The sequence below is a fragment of the Littorina saxatilis genome, unplaced genomic scaffold (genome assembly GCF_037325665.1).
Source record: "Littorina saxatilis isolate snail1 unplaced genomic scaffold, US_GU_Lsax_2.0 scaffold_1018, whole genome shotgun sequence".
NCBI classification, from domain to species: Eukaryota; Metazoa; Mollusca; class Gastropoda; order Littorinimorpha; family Littorinidae; genus Littorina; species Littorina saxatilis.
The window spans coordinates 30,001-44,998 of NW_027126904.1; the positions used below are offsets into that span (position 1 = coordinate 30,001).

At 40.0% G+C, this 14,998-nt stretch overlaps 1 protein-coding gene across 1 annotated transcript in view; it reads right to left on the minus strand.

The window, feature by feature from the left end:
* The window catches only part of LOC138955394 (scavenger receptor class F member 1-like), an 18,674-nt gene extending 4,365 nt beyond the window's left edge, over positions 1 to 14,309 (minus strand). The window contains exons 1-2 of the mRNA XM_070327006.1: positions 14,200 to 14,309; positions 8,951 to 9,094 (exon numbers count right to left, since the gene is read on the minus strand). Of these exons, the coding sequence (XP_070183107.1) occupies positions 8,951 to 9,094; positions 14,200 to 14,275 (220 nt within the window). The 5' untranslated portion in view covers positions 14,276 to 14,309. The remainder of the gene's footprint in view (positions 1 to 8,950; positions 9,095 to 14,199) is intronic.
* Positions 14,310 to 14,998: the final 689 nt, after the last annotated feature.

Below are 14,998 nucleotides of genomic sequence, written 5' to 3' on the forward strand. Positions count from 1 at the left end.
ATACGCTATTACGCTATAGTGACTTGTCAGTTTCACTTCGTGTGAGCGATTTCCTTGCTGCGGGGATTGACGAAGCTGTTATGTCTTAGTGAGAAAAAAATGCAGTGCGTTCAGTTTCATTCTTTGACAGATACTGATAGACTAACTTTTGTAATTTCGCCTTTTCACGACTTGTTTAAGAATGTAATATTTCACATTTTCTCTTCATAACTCTGTACTTTTACGCACATTTTAAGACTCTCTCCTTTTTAAGACCTTCGTTTTTACATTTAGTCAAGTTTTGACTAAATGTTTTAACATCGAGGGGGAATCGAAACGAGGGTCGTGGTGTATGTGTGTGTGTGCGTGCGTGTAGAGCGATTCAGACCAAACTACTGGACCGATCTTTATGAAATTTGATATGAGAGTTCCTGGGTATGATATCCTCAGACGTTGTTTTTATTTTTTTGATAAATGTCTTTGATGACGTCATATCCGGCTTTTCGTGAAAGTTGAGGCGGCACTGTCACGCTCTCATTTTTCAACTAAATTGGTTGAAATTTTGGTCAAGTAATCTCCGACGAAGCCCGGACTTCGGTATTGCATTTCAGCTTGGTGGCTTAAAAATTAATTAATGACTAACTTTGGTCATTACAAATTTGAAAATTGTAAAAAAAATTTTTTTTTTATAAAACGATCCAAATTTACGTTCATCTTATTCTCCATCATTTTCTGATTCCAAAAACATATAAATATGTTATATTTGGATTAAAAACAAGCTCTGAAAATTAAAAATATAAAACTTATGATCAAAATTAAATTTTCGAAATCAATTTAAAAACACTTTCATCTTATTCCTTGTCGGTTCCTGATTCCAAAAACATATAGATATGATATGTTTGGATTGAAAACACGCTCAGAAAGTTAAAACGAAGAGAGGTACAGAAAAGCGTGCTATCCTTCTCAGCGCAACTACTACCCCGCTCTTCTTGTCAATTTCACTGCCTTTGCCATGAGCGGTGGACTGACGATGCTACGAGTATACGGTCTTGCTGCGTTGCATTGCGTTCAGTTTCATTCTGTGAGTTCGACAGCTACTTGACTAAATGTTGTATTTTCGCCTTACGCGACTTGTTCGATTGTTCTGTTCATTTTAAAAGATGCTGTCTTGGATACGATCCATCCTGCACAACCGTAGATCGAGGGTCACAGTCAGCAGCCGACTGAACAGGAGGGTTTTGATACGACACGGTGTCCCACAAGGCGGAGTGATCTCTTTTTGATCTTCATCAACGATCTGCTGTCCGAACTGCCAAAGGGAGTCAAAGCTGCTTTATATGCTGACGATCCACCGAAGAACATTCAACCACAGCAACATACCGCCTGCAGTTGGCAGCTGACAAACTTGCAGCCTGGGCAGACGACTGGTGTGTCAAGATCAATCTAGAGAAATCCACGACAACACTCTTCACCTTGTTCCCAAAACAAAAACCAGGAGTCATCAAACTTGGCAACACACCACCCAGGAATGATGACGAACCAACGTACCTTGGTGTCACATTCGACATACGACTGACCTGGAAACCACAGATCCAGAAAGCAGAAAACAAAGCCAGACGCAAATTGGCAATCACGAGAAAGCTGGCTGGAACAAACTGGGGTGCCAGTGAGAAGACCCTGAAGACACTGTATGGAGGCACGGTGAGACCCCAACTTGAATACGGAGCCCCAGCCTTGTCAAGCGCTTGCAAATCCAACCTGCAAGCCCTGGACAAATCCAGAATCAAGCACTCCGTATCCTGACAGGAGCAATGAGGTCAACTCCAATCAAGACCATGGAGTCCCTGACAGGAGTCCAACCTTTGATAACTCGAAGAGACACAAAGACACTCATTCAAGCAGATAAATACAAAAGCCTACCAAAGCACCCAATGAACAGCAGAATGGAAAAACCTATCAGAAACAGGCTGAAACGCTCAAGATGTGTGCACCAAAGCAGAAACCTCAAGCGACAGTACCTACCCCACCTGCCGGAAAGCACTCTGCCGCTCGATGCCACAGAAACATGCCCAACACCTTGGGAAGCCAACCAGAGGGTCCTCGAGATCAACACAACTGTGAAAGGCGTGACATCACGGGACATGCGTGACACCAGTAAGAAGGCGCTTACCCTGGCCATGATTGCAGACCACTACCCTGAAGAAGCGTGGATCCACGCCTACACTGATGGGTCAGCCACTGATGTTGTGAGAGATGGAGGAGCCGGCGTGTTAGTTCGGTACCCAGAGGGAGAGGCACAAACAGCGAGCATTCCCACAGGTTTGCACTGCACCAACTAAAGTGCAGAAGTACAGGCCTTGAAGACAGCAGCCACAATAGTTGACGGATCAGACCATTAATGTCTTTCTGACAGACGCAATGTCAGCACTCCAAGCTCTGTCTGCCAACAAAGAAACTGAGCTCAGCAACGCAACAGGTTGCTCAGAACCGAAGGGTCGTGCTTCAGTGGGTGTCAGTTTATTGTGACATAGCAGGAAACGAGGCTGAAGACAAACTTGTCTAGGAACGTGATCGGACAAGTAGAAAATGTTGTAGTTAAAAGTGTTAAGGATTGTGGCCTTGATGTTCCTCACGTTAAGACTTATATGTTAGCCCTGAAATTGACTTTGATAAAAAAAAAGTTGAGGTTTACGGTCCACAAATGGAAAGTTATAACAACATTTGGACAACATTGATGTGTGTGGTCCTAGTCAGTATATTGGTAAACACCATTGTAATATTTTTGTGAAGGATGTGTATTTTATGAACAGTTTCAATATAAAATAGATTTAGAAACCTCCACAGAAATATTAGCAGAACCACTTTTTTTTTAATAATAATATAAATATTGGGAAGAAGACTTGTTTTTTTCAGAATTGGTTTGATAACAACCTTTGTTTATTTATGTATTTATTGTCATCTGAACAACGAAGTGACTGTGGTAAGTTAAAAAAACAAAGGATTACTGTACTCACCGATACAAAGACGACACAAGACGATAACGAATTTTCGCTTCTGGAAGCTTCATCAGGAAAAACAAAAACACAAAAGACAACAAAAAGCAGACGCAACACGGAACGAACAAGGTTTGTCAGTTGGTTAATGACGATGGAAGTGTTTATACCTGTGACGAGTTTTGTGAAAAGTATCAAATCAGAACACTTTTTTTTTTAGTTATTTAGGATGCGTGGGAGCAATCAAAAAATATATAAAAACGTTTGATTTTTTGTTGTTGAGAATAATAGTTGAGAATAATAGTATGATTGATTGTATTAAATCAATGTCAGTCATTCACTCCCAAATTCAAGGAGCAACATTTTATTATGAAAAAATTATTACAGGATGGAAAGCGTCCAAATTGTTGTAGAAAATGGGAAGGTAAATTAGAAGGCGATATTGATTGGAAAATATGTTTTAAATATGTAACGAAAATTTCTGAAGTGAAACTTAAATGGTTTCAAATCCGAGTATTACATAGGATTTTGGTAACACATAACATGTGATATTAAAACAAATGGGAGTAGTAGAAGACGTGATGTGCCATTTATGCCGAGACGAGAGGGATATTTATTTATTTACGAGAAATTTATATCGCGCAGGTATCTCACCACACAAGGCGACTCAAGGCGCATGTTACCTATTAATGCAGTGTGAGATGGAATTTTTTACACAATATATCACGCATTCATATCGACCAGCAAACCTCAAGCCTTTTAGGGCGAGCATTCACCTTTCACGGCCTTTATTCCAAGGCACACGAGTATTTGATGGACATTTTTATCTATGCCAATACAATTTTGCCAGGAAAGACCCTTTTGTCAGCCGTGGGATCTTTAACGTGCACACCAAATGTAGTGTACACGAAGGGACCTCGGTTTTTCGTCTCATCCGAAAGACTAGCACTTGAACCCACCAACTAGGTTAGGAAAGGGGGGAGAAAATTGCTAACGCCCTGACCCAGGGTCGAACTCGCAACCTCTCGCTTCCGAGCGCAAGTGCGTTACCACTCGGCCACCCATTCCCATATAGTATTCAACATAGTTTGTGGGCGTGTCAATATTGTAAAGGATTGATTCTTTTTAGTTCATTAGAAACACGCGAGTGCCGAGACTACTATAATCACGTCACGCGGGTCCGAGATTAACGAGACTATCTACATCAGAAAGATGTACGTCATTTCTTTCAGCCACAATTCGTTCTTTTATTGCAGACTTCGAAGGAAAAGAAAATGTCGTGTCTGATTAAATGAGTTCAACTTGTAGTTCTTAGCGACGAATTGTTTATGTAACCGAGTTGTTTGTGCATCGCAAAGCAACTACTTAGAAACAGAAACACCGGAAGTAGAAGAACAGGCCGTTGAGATCAACAGACCAGGCAAGTCGGAGAGCTCCAGATTCTCGCAATTAACTAGACGTTACTAACGCTGCAGAGAAGGAAGCCGTTATCCCAGAGGGAGAACCCGTTTCGCCGTCTTGAAGGGTAACTAGTTTGTTAGTTAGTCGTGGATTTCGATCGAGAACGAACCAGATGATATCATATTCATTTGTCGCAGAGAATGCGTGTAGATGTGTTCTTTCTTCACTTAGTTTTGTCGTAGAATTAGTAGATTGAATATTGATAAAATTGTCATTTAGGGAATGTCTGATATTTAACAGCTTCTACGTTTGATCGCAGGTTCGTACACGGGAAGACGAACAAGCAAGACATCACTGACAGAGCTGCGTTTTAGAAGCGTCATTTACGTCATCGTCGTCATGAAGTTCATCGTCATCATGGTTCCTGTAAACATGGTTCATCACTGATAGTCGAGAGTCGTCTCTGCAGACTGTGATCATCCGCTGTAAATGGATCCTTCGTCGTCATTATAAGGAAGTGTATGTTTATATTTGTTTCATCACCTCCAAGTAACTAAAGAACTTTCATCGTCGTCATTTGGGATTGTATGACAATGAGCCACGTTTCCGGAGAATAATATTGATGTCAAAATCAATGAACAATAACCATATAGTGTTGTGAAGTGAAGAACTGAATCTAAGATATATTATTAATGCATGACCTGAGTCAACCTTGTGTAAGGTCGAGGAGCCATTAAAAGAAATTATAATTCATGCTGTTGATTTCTGTCCTAAATTGCCTTGGGCAATATCAGCCGATAGCTGAATTGTAATTGAAGTCAAATATGGGATTTTAGTATTAGGAAAGAAAAATCCGCATAACAAATATATACAGTCAGTTTGGAATGATTTGCTAAACTATGTTAAACATGAATGTCACAATGTTGAGAACATATTTTTTAAAGAAAAGTTTATTTTGTTTAGTATTGATCAATATTTCAAAAGTAGTACAGTTTTTGATTTTATAATATTAAATGCCAATTTTGTATTTATAAGTGTAAGTATGCAAAAGCTGTTCGTACACTAGCTGCATTTAAAAGAGATCTGAGAAAAAGGTATTTGGTAGAAGAATATTCAAGTAAAATTAATTTTACATATGATAAATTTCTTCTGGAGTACTACCTATTTAAACCTCTGATATTGTCAAATGATTGATTGTTTTTCTGATTGAGTTTGTAAGGATGAAATTTGGTTTTGGAGTTACTATGAGGTTAAAGATGTTTTTCATTCTAGACTTGGACATAAACATTGTCTGTTTATTTTGCAGCAGTTTAACATAGAACAGGACTCGGTGGTAGTTTTACAACATAATCAAATAGAAAGATAAGAAAGGAGACGAAGGGCTTGTTTACATAATGTAGAAATGTATTGAACATGGGCTGTGTGACTGTGTGCTTTATTGTGCTGTCCCCTTGTTTTTGTTCTTGTATCTTTGAAGAAAGCATAGTTTTGTATGTCTGATGTTATGTGATGTTGCTGTCTGATGTTGTCGTGTACCAAAAAGAATTAAAAACGTGGAGAAAAAAAATTGCCAAGGAAGGTGCCTCAAAGGAACAGTTCACGTCCCAGCTGCAGTACAAGGGAAAACAAGTCGCGTAAGGCGAAAATACAATATTTAGTCAAGTAGCTGTCGAACTCACAGAATGAAACTGAACGCAATGCCATTTTTCAGCAAGACCGTATACTCGTAGCATCGTCAGTCCACCGCTCATGGCAAAGGCAGTGAAATTGACAAGAAGAGCGGTTTAGTAGTTGCGCTGAGAAGGATAATAATTTTCATATTTTTAAATTTCAGAGCTTGTTTTTAATCAAAATATAACATAATTATATGTTTTTGGAATCAGAAAATGATGGAGAATAAGATGAACGTAAATTTGAATCGTTTTATAAAATAAAATCATTGTTTTACCATTTTCAGATTTTTAATGACCAAAGTCATAAATTAATTTTTAAGCCACCAAGTTGAAATGCAATACCGAAGTCCGGGCTTTGTCGAAGATTACTTGACCAAAATTTCAACCAATTTGGTTGAAAAACGAGAGCGTGACAGTGCCGCCTCAACTTTTACGAAAAGCCGGATATGACGTCATCAAAGACATTTATCGAACAAATTCGGGGATATCATTCCCAGGAACTCTCATGTCAACTTTCATAAAGATTGGTCCAGTAGTTTAGTCTGAATCGCTCTACACACACACACACACACACACACACATACACACACACACACACACACACATACACACATACACCACTACCCTCATCTCGATTCCCCCCTCTATGTTTAAACATTTAGTCAAAACTTGACTAAATGTAAAAAAGACAATAGTCAAAAACAAGAGGAAAACCAGAGCGGAGAAAAATGACTACCACCTGCTCCAACGTGAAGAACAAGTCGTCCTACTCAGACTCCGCACTGGACATAACTATGGCATTCCGTTTGTCAAATAAATATTTGGATACTTTTTCATGTTTTTTCACCAGTTTTAGCTTAATAATCATTATTTAGAAGCGCATGTGCTAAATAAGTAATTGTTTATAAACAATGTAAACAAATTCTTTTTTTTACGTAAACCATTCATTGTTTACCTAAACAATTCATTGTTTACGTAAATAATTCTTTGTTTACGTAAATAATTCATTGTTTACGTAAATAATGTTTTGTTTACACACATAATCACTTATTTCACAAAATAATATTTTTTGGGTGGATAAAGTGAGCGGTTGCTGAATAAATCATTGTTTACGTGTGTGACAGGGGAGGCTACCGCTCCTTTCACAGCAGACTCTGCACCCGAGTTGTTGGCCTTTAAGTCAACACCGGTGGATTGTGGAATCGGTTTGTGATGGGGTCTGGTGGTTTCCGATTGTCTGTATGTTCATGGAAACCTTCGGGTTTGCATAACAGTTTTTATAGGGCTAAGAAATTGGCCCTAACATTTTCAATCCTGTTTGATTGCACTTCGCTTCCCGAGGTGATCGCAGTGTTTCGGCACTCGGTTACACCTGTATAATGCAGATTCGCTAAATAATGAAAACTGCTTTCCCTAAACAATTCATTCATTGTTTAGGGAAAGCAGTTTTCATTATTTAGGGGAATCAAGAATTGACTGCTAAGCTTCATTTTTTTTCTTTGTGTATTTACTATAATTCAATACGAGGTATCTTCAAACATTATTTATCAGAAAATGTTCGTAAATTTGTTTATTTTACAAGCTGAAATTGCCGTACGAAAAGAACTGAATGCGAAAACAAACAAAAGGTCAAGGTCATGACCGGGAGTGTTTAGTGTTTGCATTCTCTCCCTTGAAGTTGTTGAAAAAAAGTTTTCCGTCCTAAGTTTTCTGTTCTGTCTCAACAAAAACTTTCTCTTTCCATTTCTCTTACTGCATGATTAAACTTTTTTTTTATCTGTAAGTTACACAACACAACACAACTTGGTATATACGAAACTGGGTAATGTAACTGTGTTTCAACAACTTCAAGCAAGAAAATGCAAACACTAAATAAACACTCCCGGTAGGGAAAAACCTTAATTGACCTTGACCTTTGACTGTGTTTGAGATCAGCTATTTTCGTACAGCAATTTCGGCTTGTAAAATAAACAAAATAATATCCAAACAACAGCTATTTTAAGATAAGAGTGTGTGGAGAGACCTTGTATTCAATTATAGTAATCACTGAAAGACATAAAACTTAGTTCAGAAGCGAATCCTAGAAACCCCTAAATAATGGAAAATGTGTTGGCTAAACAATTCATTGTTTACGTAAATAATTCATTGTTTACGTAAATAATGATTTATTTAGCAACATTGCTGATTGTTTATAAACAATGTAATATAAGTCTAAATAATATATTGTTTACGTAAACAATATATTATTTAGACGTATTTTACATTGTTTGTAAACAATCAGCAATGTTGCTAAATAAATCAATATTTACGTAAACAATGAATTATTTACGTAAACAATGAATTGTTTAGGTAAATAATGAATGGTTTACGTAAACAAAAAATTATTTAGAATTGTTTTACATTGTTTATAAACAATTACTTATTTAGCACATGAGCTTCTAAATATTGATTATTTAGCTAAAACTGGTGAAAAAAACCATGAAAAAGTATCCAAATAATTATTTGACAAACGGAATGCCATGCATAACAGACTAAACCATCATATGGCCACTAAGCAGAAGCTTGTTCCCTCCCCCTTATGTCCGTGTGGCAAGAATCTGACAGCAGAGCACACCCTGCAGGCTTGTCCATACCACAGTGCTCTGAGGGACACCACCTGGCCAGAGGAGACAGCGCTACAAAAGAAGCTATACGGCCTCAGAGAGGACTTGGAGAGGACAGCACGTTTCGCCCTGCAGTCCGGACTGACGATCTAACGGCGAATGACAAGAAGAACAAGATGAAGAATGTTATGTTCAAAACCTATGTAAATGTGCTCCCATTATAAGACTCCCTCCTTCTTCAGACCATTGTATGTCAGATGTTTGGAGGTCTTAAAAGTGAGGTTCCATTGCACCACTGTACCTGTACAACTGCTCCCGGCATAGCCAGCGTTACACGCCAGGCAACTTCCTGTTGTCCGGTCACACGTGTTGAGCAGACAGTTTTGATTCGGGTAGCATGGACTTGGACATTGAATGCCGTACCACCCAGGTGAGCATGCTGAAGCTGCAATTTATCAAAACATTATTGTTTAAGAACAATTCAATCTGTACAGTTCTGAAGTAGGATACACATCCAAGCAGACATTGGCATAAACCAAATGGGCAAAGTGATCTCCAAACTGTGGATTACAAAAACAAACAAGCACATACACAAGAAAACCTAAGTAAAAATGTAAATGCACTATTTATTTGGGCATATGTTGAGCAACAAACATTGGTCTGAAGAGAGCTGCTTTTCTCTTCTTTAGTGTTGATCATATTAGGGATGTGTGCACAAAAACAGCGTGATCATTGGACATAAATGTTTGTTTTATGCTTTTCATTATGATCTTACTGAAATGCTCTTACCGAAGCAGTTTTCGGTTTTATCACATGTGCCGGTTGACCAATTTGTTCAACACTTGTTTTCACATTGGTTTCAACATTGGCCAGCCATACACTCTTAACAAGAACGCTGAGGCGTGATTAACCATTCAGTCAATCGAATTCATTGAAATACGTCCGGCTCTACGTAATAAGCACGAGAACAATACTTACGACATGTGTACTCCCGAGTAACAATTAATATAATGATATCACTTTTATGATTCAAATTCCCATGTTAATAACATTGAAAAAAATGGCGACTTTTAAATGATTATTATATGAACGAATGTTTAAGGCACCAAGCTGAAATGCAATTCCATAGTTCGGACATGTAAATAGATAAGAAAATGTAGCTGTGACAATGCCACCTTAACTTTTGCAAACGGGCAAATATGACGTCATCTAATAGCCTTATCAAAAATTGGAGAAACTCGACAGAAGGACATGCCTTCAAAAAAGTGTACACGGCTCTCATACAATTCTGTTTGGTAGTGTTTGAGATAAAAGTATGCTCTGCACACACAGACACGTCACATATTGACTGAATTTAAAAAGAAAGAAATGACTGCTTTGCCCCGGGTTTCCAGTGAGAAGCAATATTTCGACTTTTGTTCATCACACAGTTCTCCCTACGCTCCTTCATGATGGACATTCCAAGACTACCAGTTGCCTTCGCGTCAGTTCTGCACAATAGCTGGCCACGAAGGGCTCCCTTTCTTCGGGTGCGTATCGCTAGCGCTACGTGTCATTTGTGCTACGTGTCATTTGTCCTACGTGTCATCTGTGCTACGTGCCGCTATCGCTACGTTGATTGGTGCTACAAATAATTTGTCTATGAGTTACTATTATTCGTATATTATCACTTCGTGTCGACAGCACTGCAGCGTTACGTGTCATTATCGCTACGTGTCAAAACCACTACTTACTGACGACTCTCTCTTTCTCATTTTTCTCTCGCTCTCACTCCTTCTGGTTTGTGTGTTTATATGTATGTCTGTGTGTGTGTGCGTGTGTGTGTCTGTTTCAGTGTGTGTGTGTGTGTGTGTGTGTGTGTGTGTCTCTCTATCTCTCTCTTGCTCACTCGCTCGCTCGCTCACTCGATCACTCTGTCTCTCTCTCTGCCTCTGCCTCTCTCTCTCTCTCTTTCTCTCTCTCTCTCTCTCTCTCTCTTTCTCTCTCTTTATCTCTCTTTCTCTCTCTCTGTCTTTCTCTCTTTTTCTCTCTCTGTCTCTCTCTCTCACTCTCTCTCTCTCTCTCTCTCTCTCTCTCTCTCTCTCTCTGTTATGTTATATACTGAACTCCAAAAGAAACGCAAGTTAAGAGTTATTTAAGGTTTTGTTAAAATTCATGCACTAAAGGTGGGTTTCAGGGGAAAATTCTGCACGAGCATGAGTTAGCATAGTGTCCTGCACGTAGCCTGTGAAAATCATGTGTGCAGCGCCCAGAGTGCGCTCTCTGCAGCGTTCTGAAGATTGAGACTGTTTTTCGCTCGCGCAGCCCACACAAAAGCTGCCAGACCTGATTTTTTTTCGTTAACAGTACTCAGCTAACACAAGGAACAAAAACCTGTCTCCGTCCACTGTCTGAAATCAGCCATTTGTACAGTAGAAGCATGCCAAGACTGAGCGCCATTGACCGGGAGAGAGCAATCGGGCGATTGCAAGCTGGAAATCGCCCAGCTGCCATTGCAAATGTCATGGGCGTGGCAACCTCGACCATCTGTCGTCTGTGGACCCGATTCCAAGCCAGCGGCAGCACCCGGGATGGCGCTAGAAGCGGACGACCTCGTGTGACTACTGCTCGCCAGGACCGGGTCATCTACCGTCAGCACCTGCGCCAACAGTTCCTCCCGGCCACAGAAACCTCCAGGAACACCGTCAACCGCCTGGTGCGCTCCATGAGAGCCAGATGTCAGGCCCTTGTCAACGCCAATGGGGGACACACGCGTTACTGAGCCTGGCGGTGAAAACTTTCTTTCGGTAACGTTTTTTTGTCAGTGACAATCAAACAACATTGCCTCAAGATGCTTTGTACCAATTTTCGTGAAATTCGTTCGATTCGATCTCGTCAAAATGAAATGGCAAAGAATGAGATTAAATTTTTTAATCTTGCGTTTCTTTTGGAGTTCAGTATATTATCGGTTAGTTTGTATGTATGATTTTGTTTGTGTGTTTAGTCTGTTAATCGTTTGTTTGTTCGGTTGTTTGCTTTTTACATTTAGTCAAGCTCTCTCTCTCTCTCTCTCTCTCTCTCTCTCTCTCTCTCTCTCTCTCTCTCTCTCTCTCTCTCTCTCTCTCTCTCTCTCTCTCTCCGGGGCGGGGACGTAGCTCAGTTGGTAGCGCGCTGGCTTTGTAGCCAGTTGGTCGCTATCAGCGTGGGTTCGATCCCCACGTTCGGCGAGAGATTTATTTCTCGGAGTCAACTTTGTGCAAACTCTCTTCGGTGTCCGAACACCCCCGTGTGCACACATGCGCACGAAAAAGATCCCACGTTCACAGCGAAAGTCTCAGGGCTTGGAAAACACGAAGACACGCATGCATCATCTCTCGTCTCCGATTATCATGATCGTATTTCGATACTTTGACGAGACAAACCCAATGCTGGTGTGTCGAAGAAGACAGCCACAGCGGGCTTGTTCGAATCAAAGTATCCTCAACGTATTACCAATACCTGTCCCAATATAGTTGGTCTAAGAGGACGTTAAACCCTAATAGTCATCTCTCCCTCTGTCTCTCTCTCTCTCTCTCTCTCTCTCTCTCTCTCTCTCTCTCTCTCTCTCTCTCTCTCTCTCTCTCTCTCTCAGGAGAAAACACACTGAGAAATGTTGTCGTGTCATGCTAGAGTGCATTGTCCAAAAGGTTATAAGCTTAAAGGCTGCCCTTTTCGTAGCGTTCATTAATTAATTTATATTGTTTACATGTGCCAATAATGTTATAAAAGCCCCAAGGGGATATAATAACGATTGGCTGTAGCTTTTGAACACGGAACAAATTATTTCAGTATTGCAAAGTGGTTTTGATAGTGTCGAATGTAAACAGAACAGTCTCAAAGTGAAAGAGGATGTTTCCCGGAAATTGCAAAGTTAACAAGAATACAGAAAAGCGCACTTTCCTGCTTAGCACAATACGCTACCGCGCTAATCTGGCGTGTCAATATCACTACGTTTTGCACGTGGAAGGTGAGCGATTTCCTTCATGCGGGGATTGACGAAGCTGTACTGTCTGTGTTGACAGTCTAAAAATAGCCCAAGTCCTGGAGAACTGTTGCTAAACATAGCAATAACCTTTATAAAGAATTAATTATTTCTCGTAATTGGTAAGGACTTCAAACCTAAAACTTTGCAGTAAGCTTAATTTATACATCTCCGTAACGATGGGAAAAGCCCTGGAAGTATTTAAAATTATTAAATATGACTATGTCAGCCTTTAAAGACAGTAATTAAGAAACAAGTCGCGTAAGGCGAAATTACTACATCTAGTCAAGCTGTGAAACTCACAGAATGAAACTGAACGCACTGCATTTTTTCACAATGACCGTAGTCCGCCGCTCGTGCAAAACGCAGTGAAACTGACTATACAGTGACGCAAAGAGACTGGACTTACTATACAAAGAGAAAGACAACACATTACAAAACAAATGAGACAAAAGGGATGCGGGGTTATCCCCCTTGTGTCGTCTGCCGTCTGTTACTTTCGTTTTGACGCTTTTTTATATATATATTTTTTTTATATTTAGTCAAAACGTAGAGGGGGGAATCGAGACGAGTGTCGTGGTGTATGTGTGTATGTGTGTGTGTGTGTGTGTGTGTGTGTGTGTGTGTGTGTGTGTGTGTGTGGAGCGATTCAGACTAAACTACTGGACCGATCTTTATGAAATTTGACATGAGAGTTACTGGGTATGAAATTCCCATACGTTTTTTTCATTTTTTCAATAAATGTCTTTGATGACGTCATATCCGGCTTTTCGTGAATGTTGAGGCGGCACTGTCACGCTCTCATTTTTCAACCAAATTGATTGAAATTTTGGTCAAGTAATCTTCGACGAAGCCCGGACTTCGGTATTGCATTTCAGCTTGGTGGCTTAAAAACTAATGAGTGAGTTTGGTCATTAAAAATCTGAAAATTGTAAAAAAACAATTTTTTTTATAAAAAGATTTAAATTTACGTACATCTTATTTTTTATCATTTTCTGATTCCAAAAATATATAAATATGTTATATTTGGATTAAAAACAAGCTCTGAAAATTAAAAATATAAAAATTATTATCAAATTTAAATTGTCCAAATTAATTTAAAAACACGTTCATCTTATTTCTTGTCGGTTCCTGATTCCAAAAACATACAGATATGATATGTTTGGATTAAAAACACGCTCAGAAAGTTAAAACAAAGAGAGGTACAGAAAAGCGTGCTATCCTTCTTAGCGCAAGTACTACTCCGCTCATCTTGTCAATTTCACTGCCTTTGCCGTGCGCGGTGGACTGACGATGCTACGAGTATACGGTCTTGCTGCGTTGCATTGCGTTCAGTTTCATTCTGTGAGTTCGACAGCTACTTGACTAAATGTTGTATTTTCGCCTTACGCGACTTGTTTTACAAATGCAATCAAAAAGTCTAGGGTCGGCGGGAAAAAAACTAGGTAGGGTCGGGTGACCAGAAACATAAAACTTTTTTTTGTTTGGCTTAGTGACCAAGTGTGTCATGTGGTATTTTGTTTCTGCATCTGATACATGGGTTAACTCACTGTTTGCTTGTCCCCACACAACAGGTGCCACACAGCACAACCCCAACACGAGCGCACACAGGTAACTCCACTCCATGACCAGGAACGTAACATGCGGCCAACATCGGCTGTCTATTTCCCCGAAAATGAAGGCTTCAACTCAAACTACAGACTAGTTACCAGAGTACAACGAGGAAAGTAAATGCCAGGGAGATCACGTTTACAACAATTCTGCGAATTACAACCACACGACACCCGTGCGTGAAAAGATGTGGACAATTGGGAAGGAAAGAAAGGTGAGAGAGTTTTCCTTGTTTAATACTCTGACATAGGACGATTCGCGGCACGCCTTGTTTAATACTCTGACATAGGACGATTCGCGGCACGCCTTGTTTAATACTCTGACATAGGACGATTCGCGGCACGCCTTGTTTAATACTCTGACATAGGACGATTCGCGGCACGCCTTGTTTAATACTCTGACATAGGACGATTCGCGGCACGCCTTGTTTTGTTAAATGTGACGGAAGACACGCAGACAGTAACCCGTCCCACATTCACCCACCCCCACACCCTTTGCCAAAGTCTCATTGCTTAATACATGTACGATCGATGAAACTCACTATGGATGGTGATGTTGTAAACTGGGTAAATTCTGCCCAGATTCACTTGTCAATATGGCCTGTCATAAGTTCGTCCTCCATATATTATGCTATAACACGAATGGTGTAAACCGTCAATCATGTCGCTGGATGAGCCGAGTGACGCGTAGAAGATTGTAACACCCGTTACGATGTTGCTCCTATTTCTTGCCACGTTC